At 36.9% G+C, this 14,364-nt stretch overlaps 1 protein-coding gene across 49 annotated transcripts in view; it reads right to left on the bottom strand.

The window, feature by feature from the left end:
- nrxn1a (neurexin 1a) overlaps positions 1-14,364 on the bottom strand; it is a 1,700,803-nt gene that overhangs the window by 127,172 nt on the left and 1,559,267 nt on the right. For 36 of the 49 annotated variants that reach the window (XM_059648525.1, XM_059648528.1, XM_048536722.2 and 33 more), the window contains 2 exons: positions 12,427-12,516; positions 10,983-11,302 (listed from right to left, as the gene is read on the bottom strand). In XM_059648525.1, the coding sequence (XP_059504508.1) occupies positions 10,983-11,302; positions 12,427-12,516 (410 nt within the window). The remainder of the gene's footprint in view (positions 1-10,982; positions 11,303-12,426; positions 12,517-14,364) is intronic. The other 13 variants (XM_059648548.1, XM_059648547.1, XM_059648558.1 and 10 more) reach the window with 1 other exon arrangement.

Here is a 14,364-nt window from a genome sequence, read left to right as displayed (position 1 = left end):
AGGAGTGGCCCTGATAATAAAAGATGACTTTAGGACATTAAATGATAAAGGAACTTGCAAATCAGAGAGCTGAATCAGTATGAGTGGGGAAAAGGAGTAAGAAGGATCAGAAAATACTGGTGAATGTGGTTTATATTTTGCCTAACAGCAACTCTCTAATTAGGAATTATGAGAGCTTGTAATAATATAGTTATGGGGACTTTATTCTTCATGTTGAATGGAGCAATCAAGTTCAGAAATGTGTTCTGGAAAATTAATTTGTGGTATGCTATCATGGCAGCTTTGTGAAGCAATATATTGCAAAATTAATGAGGGAGTTAGCTATTTTAGATCTGGTGTTGTGCAATGAGTCAAGGTTAATTAGTAGTGTTGTAGCAAAAGATCAACCAGTAAACAGTGATCTTTAATAAAGTCATCAGAGTTCAAATAAACCTATCATGTTAGTGTTTCCCACATTTAGGAATTGCTTCCTGCTCCTTGGCAAAAACAAAATGGTTTCTTTCCAACACAGGGATGGAACCTCTGGATCTCACAATTTTTGATGTATTCTAGATGTCCACAACTTCATGTATATCCAGGGCCTAAAATCTGTGTCCCCATTAGCTGATGGTAACCACTTTACTTTGTCTATCTTACACAAATCTGTCATGATCTCATACATATCGGATCCCAATCAACCCCCTTCATTCCAAGAACATTCCCAACTTCTCCAATCTAAACATCAGCTAAATTTCCCCAAATTTGGAACCATTCTATAAAATCTCCTCGCAGGATTCTCACGCAGGAATCTTCATATGCTTCTTTAGCTATGCTGGCTACAACTGTACCTGATATTTCAGTTGTGATCTTACCAGAGCTTCACAAAAATTAGGTAAACCTTCTCTATTTTCAATATTTCCAGTATGGAACTTTGCCATTAATGCTTCATAAAGATGTTAAAATAAAGCTTCGGCCAGATAGACAAGGAAAATCGCTTCTGATTAGCTGATCATACAATATTAAGGAAATGCTAATTTTAGATTTCGGGTGAGAGATGCTGGGAACTGTGAGGAAATACTTCATTCCACAGTGAGAAGCAATGATGCAGAATCCATTACCCATGAGGGTGGTTGAAGCAGAAACAATCAATGATTTCAATATAAAAATGGATGGACTCCTGAAAGATACTTACTACAGACAACAATGAGGAGAAGAAATGAGTTGATTGCTCTGTAAGGTGGCGGAAAGGAATTAAAAGGCAGAATAGTCTTCTTCTGTACCTTGAAAAATGCTACAACTCAACAGACAAATATTTCACCCCTAAGGTGGGAAAATCCAGTCAGTATACTTTCACACTTGGCAAATCTGTCTTCATACAAATCTCCACTGCATATACTATTTTTGTTCCATGCAGGCTGGTGTGGAATAGAGTCTATTGAAGCTTCAAACATATCAGATGTGGCCACAGATGTTGGCACGTGCTGTGGTGGGCCAGTTAAAAGGATGTCTCTGTTCTCTGGGACTTTGTCACAATTATATAAAAGATTGTCTGGTCCTCTAGCTCCCATCCCTCATATTCTCTCATTCTCCATCAATTTACATGCCATTTCCATGCTCTTACTGCACCTCCATGACACTTCATACCCTTTCCATTTTTCCATGCTCCTCTTAAAACCTCCACGCCCACTCATCCAATATGCGCCGTCGAATCACTGGACCATATCATATCAGCATGATGCCTTGAAATGCACTTAAACAGTCAGATCCTTTCTGAAATCTCTTTTGAAAAAGCTGTTGATCCTACACCCTGATAGAAGTGTCAATCAGACATAGCCTTGATAATATCAATAATAAAGCCTTTATCTCAGTTCACACCTCTTATTCTTGCCTAAATAATATGTAGGTATTGAAAGAAACAGTTTAAAGAAAAAAGTAACCTGTTATAACTTTCTAAAAACAATCACAGTAAGCACTTCACAGTCACCTGTGAGAACAAACCCTGCTCAGTTAATTCACAGGGGAACCCTGCAGTGAGTGCATTCATTGTTAGGCTATTGGGAAAAACACATTCTTGCAGCTACATTCCTCAAAATCTCTCTCTTTGTCATTAGCTAGGGTTGTATAAAATACCCACAATACCATGGTCATATCATTTTTGTTTCCCAACTCGATCAATATAGACACTGTCACTGTGTCCTTAAAAAGGATCTCTCTTTCCAACATTGGGATGCTCTCCAACATCATTTCCTCTCCCACCCAGATGTCTTGTTCCCTTTCCTATTATTTTCAAACATTTTCAATCCATGCATGTTATGCACCCATTTCTCACCAATTTTAAGCTATGCTTTCTTTGTTGCCACATCATCATATTTCCATATTGTAATTTACACTTTGTTATTCACCATACTTTGTGTATTTACATATAAGTTTTAAACGTGTCTTTTTAGTCTGCTCCCATCTTACAAGGCATTAGTTCCTAAGTAATAGTTAACACTTCCACCCTGTAACAGACCTTGTTCTACGTTTACCTCTACACAATGGTGTCCAACTCTCTGGCAATTTAGTTCAAATCCTCAGTAACGTCATCCCATCGGTAACCCTGTAGGACAGTGTCTGTGTAACTGCAACTCATCACTTTTGCAAAGGTGTCTTCTGGTCTAAAACTGGTCAAATGCTCTAATATCTGAATAAAAACCATTGAAGTCATGTTGGATTTGAAACATTAACTCTGTTTCTCTCTCCACAATTGCTGCCAGACTTCCTGAGTTTCTTTAGTATTGTTTGTGTTTGTTGCCTCAGTACTTGAAGTCCTTCCTCCTACACTATGTCCCTGCTTAATTTTTTATTTCAACTCTCACTGATGTGTTGCCACTAAGGCAGAAGCTCTGGGTGACAGGAAATCAGTGTGATTATCTCAAAAACTAACACCAATTTAATCATGAAGTAAAAGTCTCCTTTCCTAACTTTGGGTATGCTTGTAATATACTGAATGGTAACTGCATTGGTGCGAATGGGGCTACTCACCAAAATGAAGTTTCCATGCCAGTCTGCATAAGATTCTTGAAATCTACCTTTGCCTCAAATATACTTCTCCCTGACTGATTCTGCACATTTCACTCTTCGTAAATCATCAGTTTTCATCTGCTGAATCTATCCCATATTTTGACCTCCATAATTTTAAAATAACTGCACAGCACCAAGCCTCAAATACGATAGTTTCCTTAGAATTTAATTAATTTTGCACTTCGTCATCATAACATTTATTTAAATTATGTCTAATTCTGCATAAATTTATTAACAGCAAGTTAAACATATATTTTTCAATTTTTTTTCTTTTAGAAGGGCAATCAAAACTTATCATCCAAATTTTCATGAGGCATGTTTTCTAAAGCATGCTGTGTTTTAGATGCCAATAGTTTAGTGTTTTCACACAACAGATTACATGCAAATATATTCAATGTACATCTGGATGAAATAAGATTATAATTAATCAGAGGACAGTTCACATTAATTTTGGAGGAGATTGCAAGTTAGGCTAATTAGCACTGAATAAAATATCATGTTGTTGTGAATGAAGAAATTCTATGTGACAATTTAGTCTGGTAAAGGTTTCTTGAAAATAATTCTGTTTTAATTGTAAATGTTCCATGTGGATTATTTGTGATCTACAAACTTCCAGAAAATTACTGTTCAGGAAGCTGCAACAATTTGCATATATTTAGCTCCTGAAACAGAGCAAAATGTCCCATGATATTTCACAGGAGCACAATCAACAAAAATTTAGACAGGGCGGAAGCAGATATTAGGAGAGTTGAACAAAAGCTTGTTGAAAGGGAAGGCTCAGAAGGAGGAGACAGAAAGGCCAGGGGGCAAAAAAGAAAATAAAGAATGCTTCAGAGGCAATAGATAGAAGAGCACAGATATTTGGAATGCCAGAAAGATGAGTCAGATCAACAGTTGGAGAGATTTGACCACTGGAAAGATTTCAAAAATTATGGCATTAGTGGACTATGATCCAACGTATCGAGCAGGAACTTTGAAAATATTTGAGAAATAAAAGTCCTTGCTATGGCGTGGAAGGTATTGTGATGAGGAGATGATAGCAATGATTTCCCTCCTTTCTTATGATCATACTACTGCAGACGTTAACAGTCAAATTGAAACAACTGCTTCACCAGACTACATAATGCATATGTTCAGGCAGTTTTGAAGTGGGGAATTTAGTGATCTAATGCTTTTTTATATGATTTTGTGCTCATCTTCGACATACGTTGTTACGATGAGTGCTAGTGTTATCTGTTCCTTGTTTATGAGAATCCTAAAATAAAAATAAATCAAAAATATTTCACACATTAATTGCTTAAATCCAGAAGAAAATTAAAAGAAAACAAGCTTCCAGCAAAATGAGATAACAAGGTGTAGATAACAAAGTGTGGAGCTGGATGAACACAGCAGGCCAAGCAGCATCTCAGGAGCACAAAAGCTGACGTTTCGGGCCTAGACCCGTCTGATGAATGGTCTAGGCCTGAAACATCAGCTTTTGTGCTCCTGAGATGCTGCTTGGCCTGCTGTGTTCATCCAGCCTCACATTTTATTATCCACACTTTGTTATCTTGGATTCTCCAGCATCTGCAGTTCCCATTATCACTAACAAGGTGCAGAGTTGGATGAACACAGCAGGCCAAGCAGCATCAGAGGAGCAGGAAGGCTGACATTTCGGGCCTAGACCCTTCTTCAGAAATGGGGGAGGGGATGCTGCTTGGCCTGCTGCGTTCATTCAGCTCTACACCTTGTTATCTCAGATTCTCCAGCATCTGCAGTCCCTACTGTCGCTTCTCGCAAAATAATTGATCAATATAACAATTACTAGAGATCATAATTACAGGATAATTCACGTGTTACTCAATTTCAGCTTTTTTCATATTCCTATAGCCTCATATCAAAAAGTAAATACTTCAATTGATTGAAAGAAGTGCATTATCTTTTCTCCTGTCTATTGCTAACACCACCATCTCCCAAATGCATTGGTCAGATAACAGAACCACCAAATTTATGGTTTAACAGATGATTTATAAATGAAATTATATTATAGAAAATATAGGCCCTTAACACATGCTGTGTATTCAATTACAGTGCTGTTTGTAGATTTTTTTAAATAAAAAGACATCTAATGCCATCAGCCTGTAAAGATTTTTGATTAGAACAGACATGGTTCAAATCTATGCTGTAATTAATAACCAACGTGTCATCTATTGTTCTTATTACATGTCTTCATGCAAACTCTGTCTCTTTACAGAAGGCCAAATCTCCAGCCGTGATATTTGTGCTTTAAAGTTCAAAATCCAATAAAATCTTACCGTTTCCTTCAGTAGCATCCCACTTAATTAAAAGTGCCATCAGTAACGTACTGCTTATAAAAATTGTGGAGAAAATAGATAACTTCATCTAACACAAAGACAGTTTTAGGAGGTTATAAGTGTGATAATTTGTGGTATAGTATTTACTGCAATTTACTGGACAATGAAAGAAAATTCAATGGACACCTCCACGTATCGATCTAAATTAACTGCATTTTCTATTATTTATGAGTGGGTAAACGTTCCATTAACCAAGACTATTCCCAACTGTTCAGTTAAAAGAAGGTAAAGAAGGCAAGATATCTTTATTACAAAAATAAAGCACCAAGTATTCCCACTGATATCCGATGGAAACTTCCATAAAAATGTTAGAGAAGCTGCGTAAATGGTCATTTACATTGTACATATGGAATTTCTGCCATTCCTCACTGTGTTTATGGAAGAGGATCAGAGAACACTACAGACAAAAAACCTTTACACCACTTGAAGGTGTTTCACTTGCTCAAAAACCACTCTTGGCTAAAGGTTAGATAGTCTAATATAAGGAATTTTTCAGCTTATCAACAAAACTTGAGCATTATACCAAGGCAGTTCTGCTATAAACAATATTATTCTCAATATGGTGATATAAATGCTTGACCACGGCAGTGAAATTACAGGTGAAAATTGTTTTCCAGCAATCTCATCAATTTTCCTCAATCGCAGAAGCAAAATATATCTCTCCCAGACGTGTGAGACTTTAACGAGAAAAAGTTTGTGAATCACAGAAAATCCTTTTCAATACTAATCACTTCCATAGAACTTCTTGTACTATTCTTCCTGCTCGGACGCATCGAGGGGTGTCAGAAAGCTGAAAGGCTTACTATTGTGTACCCTACTACCCTTAGACATGGTTCACCCCTCCCACCTCTAAGCCCACTCCTGGAGAAGCATTAAGTTGAATACATAGATAATCATAGTGTGCTAAGTGGTCATGTGGATCATCATGTCTGTACACTAAATTACGTTATGCTGCCATACCCCAAACTTCAGTTTTTAGCCAATGTCCTTCTAAGATAATGTGCTTCAAGTATACATTGAAATTTTTAAAATATGCTTCCTGTCTTTGATTAATCCATGCCTCTTAAAAGAATGATTATACCTGCTCCATAGAATCGTTTCCAATTGTTTGCTTGAGATTAGGCTGACCAGCTTCAGTATGAGTCCGTAGTATTCAGAGATTTATATATTAGGTGGGCTATAGGGGAATGGTTCTGGGTGGGATGCTTTGAGGGTCAGCGTGGACTTTTGTTGGGCTAAAGGGCCTGTTCCACACTGCAGGGATTCTATGATTTTATGGAATACATTTCCTGGAAGCAAGGTGAAGTCAAGTTCAATTGAGACATTCAAGAGGATATTGGATGATGATTTGAATCGAAATAATGTGCAAGGGTATAGGCAAAAAGCAGGAGATTGACTCTAGACAATGACACTCATTTACGAGCAGGCACAATAGATTGTATGGCCTCCTTCGGTGCCATATCATTTCTGTGATTTTTAGTTGCTTTCCTCCTGGAATGAAAAAGGCAGACATTATGGGAGGTGAAACTGGATGGCACAGCTGTTAGTATTGGTGCGGGTGGGAGATGTCCTGTGAGTGAGTAGCACAGATTCCAGGCAGAGTGACTAGTATTTGGGCTGAGGTGAGTGATAGTCAGTGAGGGAAACATGTTCCAGGCAACAGAGGGAATACTAAAGCATTACCCTTGGTCGGAGGTGGGTATGGAAGCAGAAATAGAGCGAGTATGAGATAATGGAGAGAAGATGGTAGCATTGACACTGGCATGGGGAAGAAAGACATTGACCAACTTCCTACTGCGCTCAGCATTCCACAAGATGCCTGGAACTGCTCTAACCAGGCTAACAAACGTGGACCAGGCTGGCTCGGTCTGGTGTCCCAACACCACAGCTGACCCTGGAGAACAGGACATCTCAGTTTGCATTACTCACTACAACAGAACCTCCGGCTTCCTGCCCTCAAAGTGGGGTATCAATTTCCCCACGTCTGCCAGGACCCAGGTAAACATCAGGAGCCATGCAGGGCTTTTAAAGATGGCATGGGCACCAGAGAATCTGTTGATTGGTGAGTAGTTTTGGGGCCAGTGCATAGTAAGATAGGACTAGAATCAGCTATTGGGACAGGGGAGGTAGTTAATGAGGTGAGTTTGGTAAGGTACAATGAGCTATGAGGGCTGAGGGGGAATGAGGCATGAATGGGGATATCCTGGTGTGGGTGTGGGGGTAAGTTTAGATATTCTCATAGAATTCTCCAGACGTGAGACACTGTCTGTGAATGTAGGTGAGTTTCTTTTTTAACTTGGCTGTGTCAACATTGGCCAACTGTCCCCAACTCTGATGGGTGAAAATAACATTAGTCAGTATTGCTGGCTTGAGGTGAAAATCTCCCAATTCAAGTTTACAGGATGAAAACTAAGCCCCTTGTACCTCATGTGTCATAGTCTGACACAGTTCTTTTATTGTGATCTAACTCGAGCTTGGGCTGTGTCAAAATGCAACTTTGACATGCATGGAAACATTCATTAAGAAAGTAATTGTGAAATTTCTGTCAGTTAGATCTGATAGGTCACTCAAGACTACAACAGGATCTGTTAATGTAATTTTGCACTCTATTTACCAATACTGTTGCTTTATAATAAATGCATATATTAAGTGCAATCCGCTACCACTACTTCCAAAATTGCTGCCAAACTATTTCATAGCAATCATACTTATGTCACTCGTTTCCTATTCAAATGCACAACTCTTTACCATTATCTGTGTTAAATTGCACAGTTCCAGCCATTTAAACATCTTATCTATTTCCTCATGACAGCTGAATGCACCCAACCTCCCACTATCATCTAGCATCATCAGTAAATTTAATCAATTTGTCAAGAGTTCCTGAATTCATCATTAACGTAAATTAGAAACAGTAGGGATCCCACCATCAATCTCTGATGCACGCCACATCGAACTGTCCTTTGTCTGAGTCCTCAACATTATTCTTCACAGAAAACACCACATACATCCTTTTCTTCAAAGCTCATCCATTTCTCGGTTTTACTTTGAATTCACGAGACACCAACAACACAAAACCTCACAACATGCTAATCACATTAACCCTGCAGTTATTTGATGTTTTAACATTAATTGGCTGAAGATAGAACACGGGCCCCTCACTTGGGCTGAAGTCTTGCCTCAGAGAGCTGCCAACCAACGTGATTGGTAGTCATTTTTGTCATTTTCACTCTGACTTTGGTGCTGCAAAAACAAACCTCTGAGCTAAGTTTTCACTGGCTTGGGCTTTTCTCAGATTTTAATTTTTCAATCATGACAACACTCAATTCATGCCCAATCTATTTCATGTTTTTATAGAGTTAATGCAAACATTAACTATAGCGATAACAACCACAGTGGCAATAATCAACATCTTTGATAGAATGGTTTGTGATTGATTTACATAAAGTTGAAAATGTCATCAATCTAAATTTGACCAACTGAGAAAATTAGAAATTTGGTGCAGTTTGTATCAGTTGAACTGAGATACTTGGGAAATAAGAGCAATAAAATGTTCTTTCACCACCTCCTGGACGCAGTATATATAGGGCAATAGATTTCATTCAATTAAATTACATTCATGAATAATTAATAACACATATAAACAAACCTCTAATTCAGTCCTGTTCTAGTTTGGATATTTTAAATGAAATGCTTGTGAAATAAAAATGTTGTTACACATGTCATGTGTTGAATTGGCAAGCAAATCATGCAAAAACACATACATTTTCTTCCTCATACTAGTGAAATGTACCAGATGAAAATTTTGCCGGTATTTCAGACTTGGATCTTATATTCTTCCCTCTGTCCCAAACTCTAACCTATTACTGACACTCCCTGCCTTTGATTCCAGCTCTAATGGCTTCCCTCTCTTGCAAACAGCCACTCAGCAAGAAATGCCTCTCTCTAACAACCCCTTCCTTTGTCCATGTGTCCAGCTTGGGATCCTGGGGCATGTTGTACCAGCTGTGGCCATGTCCTCCTTTGTGGAGTTGCTAGGTTGGCAGGTCCCAGTGGGTGAGACGTCACAAATTGTGGTCTGCAGTTGAAAGGAAGGATGCTGGTGTCCTCTTAAGCAACTGCTGAGCTGAAAATTCAACAGGCCTGTCTTCTAGGAGTGAACATGTTTTTTTTCCTCTGCTTTCGCAACAAACAGAGATGATTCCAAATTTTGCCCCTCTCCTTTAGTTCACTTTCTTTTGGCTGAACTTCAACGAAGAGGAAAGCAAACAGCTTGACTTTGATGCAAACCTCCTTCCAACACACTCATTCCAATTCAAACTTAATCCAACAGATGAACGGGTGGCTAATCCCACTTCAAAGAGGTGTCATACAGTTTTGATGCTGCAAGCTCTTTTTAAAAATCATTTTACTATTTAAATTTCTCTCTTCTTGGCCAGCTAGCTTTCTAAAGTGAAAACTTGGTTGATTCAGGAATGAAGCGCATTCACATCCACGTCCTGGATCTAGATGCTAGCCTGAGTGGCCATTATGGTCAGAAAACCCTTGTCTCTGAGCCCTCTGGCCCCTCACACAGTGCCAACCCGCAATACTGATCAGCTTCTCCCTTCACACCTTGCCTTAACTTGCATCAAATCAATTCTCAATTGACTCCTACCCGTTGCATTCAATCCTCGTCCTGTTTGCTGCCCTCCCCAACCTTCACTCCAGTTAATCTCACACACCCAAATAGTATCCACCAACTCCAGACCTGCAATCTTTAGTCAACCTCCTCTCCTATGGGCAGATTTATACATTCCCCAACACCTCACACCCCTGATGTCAGTCAATCTGTCAGACAGGGAACCAATTAGTGAGCATTAGGCCAGTGAAAATCTTCCTCGGTACTTCTGTTTCTTAATTTTTCCACTCTATTTCTCTTAACGTTATTTGCTGATTCATTCTCTATTTTTGATGTTATTAGTGAAGGAAATGGGCCAGTGGATCTGATAGTCATGACATACAGATACCCTCAATTTGTGGCACCATTATGATCTGGAGAATGAGGTCAAAAAGCAAATTCATGGATTTACACCATTCCAATGATAGCTGCATCACAAACTTGGGCATAAACATGTTTTAGGTACTTATTTTGTTTGCTAAATCTGTTTTTTTTAAATCAAGAAAATTGTCTCTTTTCCATTTTAAAAATTAACTGGATAACTAAACTGATTCACTTGTCTTGATCACCAGTATCTTCCAAATGTCCCACAATGGATGATTTCAATCATTTTATCATATATTTCTCAACATGAGATGACTCTTAAGGTTTATTGTAATGAAACCTGAATTTGATTGGCATTAGCAAGGCTGATCCATCACTTTGTCCAGGCACCTTCCGAAGCATCTCACATTTTTAGAGGGACAATCAAAGAAGTCACACAAAACACTATAGAAAAATGGGTCTTCATTATGACTTTTTATAGGAAATTAATGTGATTTCTTCCCTTGGTCCACAGAATGGAAAATAATGACCAAGGCACCAACTTGACATATTTCACAAATTCCAAAAATGACACAAGAAGAAATTGAAAATCCAGGGTTACTTACCTGAGTCATGACATCTCTTGTGGTTGTAGACCTTCCTTTTCTGGTGGTAGTAGTGGCCATGGTGGTTGTAGTTTCCATAATGGTGGTTGATATTTCTGCTGGCTTTGACGTTGTTGTTGTTTCTGTTGTCATTGAGGATGCCTCCCCTACTAATCTCACATTTCCTTCTATTCTGATGTTTGGATCACTTTCAGCTGCCATATTAAGCACTTTCAAGCCATTGTAGTACAGGCCAGTTAGCTGTCCCTGGAATGGACGATCTTTGTCCTTGCCACCAATTTTTATAGTTGCTTGGCTATTGAAGATTGTAAGTTGCCGTCCTGTGAAAACATCGTTACATATATAGGAAAAATGTTGAATGTGGACTTAATTAAAATAAGGATTTTATTTTACATTTATGTGAAGAAACAAGTAATTTATGAGGTGGTTTATGATCACAATAAATTACTGAAAAATACTGTGAATAGCAATTTATTGCTCTTCAATGGAAAATGTGACAGATGCATATTTTCTTCGATCAATCTCACTTTTTTTGGTTGCTTAAAGGGCAATCAGATGTGTGTGCTCCTCTTTTTCTTTGTAGAACATTCTTTCAAAGCAATTTTTATTGAATGTAGGACACAAGCATTAACAATAGTACAAAATGTTGCTTCGCAAAAATAAGAGAACGTATTGTGAGATCACATGATGATTTTGATTGCCTTCCAGCAAAATTGCCTTCTGGTTTAAAATGAAAAACAAACTGTCAATGCAAATGTAAACTAACAAGTGACACATAAAATGAGAAAATTATGTGGAACATTTCACTCCAACAGAACAAGCCTTTTGCAACAGTACCACTTCTTGATTTTTTTGACAAAAATCATTTATAATACTTTTAAAGGGTTCAGTTTTTGCACAGCAAAAAACATGCAGCAAATGTAATTTTTTATTGTTAACTTTTTTCAAACTACAATTTCTTCGAATGTTTGAAGTAAACGTTAAAGGGACTTCAGATCTTATTTCCAATTTCACATGAAACACTATTTAAGTTATCTATAGTTTAAAAGGACGTTGTTGCAGAAATGAAAAATCATGGATCACGGCTAATTGTCCATCCTTTAATAACTAAATTTAGACGTAGTAAACATATTCTGTACAGGATTTATCACTGTTTGTTAAATGTCTAGGATTAATGTTGTACATTGACCACAATTAGAAGTCTATATTTAACAGTCCCTTTAACCTTAAGTTAATGGGGTATGCTTATTAAACTGTTGATATTTCATAATGGGAAAAGAATTATTCAACACGCAATGTAAATATTTCTAACTACTGTTTAAAACAATTTGTTTTATTTAATTTTACTGGCAATTTATATTTTAAGTTTATTAGTGTTACAATCCAACGCTATTTGTTTATGTTCAAATTATTTTTTATTTGAAGTTTTAATCAATGTTTTTACCTTTGTCGAGTAGCCAATCATCAACTACTCGACCAAGTCGATATGGGATTCGCTGTCTAGCAATCGCCAGGCGTTCGTTATCATTGTTTCCTTTAAAGTTTAAAGAGACATTTCATTGGTTAAAATCTGTAAGGTCAAAGGTTAAAGGTTAATACTTAAAGCTTGAGCTATACAGTTGTCACATGAATTTTTGAATTTGGAAGTTTAAGAAATGCTACCTACAACATTTCAAATTTTTCAGGCATTTAATTTTTTTTAGCAAACAAAATTATTGTATTAATTAAGAATTAGAAAGCTGCATCGCCAACTAAGTTATTGAAGTTATATGATAGACAAAACCAGAACAACAAATTATATAATATCATATAACAGCTTTACAAAAATATTCATCTGTCTGCTTGTTTTGAAAAGAGCCCATATTAACTAGTTAAACCTTGTGTCAGTTGTCAGATTTATTTGTGTTCACTGTAACTGTTCTCCATAATAGTCTCTTAAAGAAAAGACTATGAAATCTTAATGCCTGTGACACAAGCTACTTCCTCCATGCCTTAAGATACAGCTGATGTTAATTTGTTCTTTTTTTGTATTCCAAAGTAAAAAAAAACACATTAACTCACTCAAATTAGGAAAGCATAAAGTGATAAAATGAATGCTAATAGTTTTTAATAATCCATTAGGCTGAAAATCAGCTGCAATAAAAATTATTGTATATTAATAATACTTATATAAAATCACAGATGTAGATAACAATCCTGTTTTTATTATGAAGCAAATGAGGCTTTGACAAGAGCTACTGTAAATTTAACAGTCCATTTCTTTGTTCCTTGACATCAGGTTGTAAGCAACTGATTATTTAAAATTGTGTGTTTGTTTCTTATTGAATTTATTTCTACTCACCAAATCATTCTAAAATGTAAAAAAAAATGAATTTGGATTTATTTCATGATTCCACACAATTTTTTTTACAAACGCCCACAAATAACCAGAAGGTTCATAGGACATCAATTTGTCTTTGTCTTTGTGATTTTTCATTTTATGATTAAAATACAGAGTTTTGTGTTTAATATTCCATTTAAAATGGTTTTATGTAAAGTTTATATTATTTACTTTCAGCTCAGTCAGGCCTTTAGCTTTTCTGTAAACAGCCCAGCTTGACACTTAACTAACCACTACAATAAGGTAAGTTATTCCCTCTGACATATTTATGTGCAATATCTGTCTGTTGGCTGCAATTCTGACATAACTCAATACAATCTTTCATATTTAAAATAATATACAAACCAACTATCTGCCACACCACATTATAAATATGTGGTAATGACCAGGTCAATAATTGTTAACATTATCAAATAACTGGAAACTTATTCTGTTGAACCAAGCCAAACCTTCACTGGACAAGTGGACATGGGCAATTAACAATGGCATTGTTCATACTGTCCACACTCACAGCACACAATTTTTTTTCAAAACATGAAACATACAAGATGATGTAAGTGTCAACGCTAAGGACATAAATTTATTTCTTTAATACATTTTCTTATACATATCATTTACTAACTTACAATTGCTTGCAGTTTAAAAAAAATCTATTCCAATAGATGCCTGGTTGGGAATACCATATTTTCACCACACAGTTATCAAAATTTATGTAGCTCTGTCTGAGTAGCATGTCTCATTTACTATAACGCACAGATATTCAGGCTTCGAGCTTGAAATTTGTTTGCCACATTGGAAGTTGACTTGAAAAGGATTCCGTTGGATAAAAGATGATCATCCAAGTGTTGTGCTGTGACATTGCCCTAGCTGATTGAATTCCACGCAGCTCCATTCTTTCACCTGGTAGACAATATTTTGTCACATTGTAGTGTATTAATTCTGTTTGGAAAAGTAGACTTCAAGGGAATAACAGTAATTTAACACAATCTGAGAAAGCAGTGA

Source organism: Stegostoma tigrinum, chromosome 9, assembly GCF_030684315.1.
Source record: "Stegostoma tigrinum isolate sSteTig4 chromosome 9, sSteTig4.hap1, whole genome shotgun sequence".
Taxonomy (NCBI): domain Eukaryota; kingdom Metazoa; phylum Chordata; class Chondrichthyes; order Orectolobiformes; family Stegostomatidae; genus Stegostoma; species Stegostoma tigrinum.
Note: the sequence above shows the minus strand (reverse complement) of the source record. Positions and strands in the feature narration are given on the sequence as shown.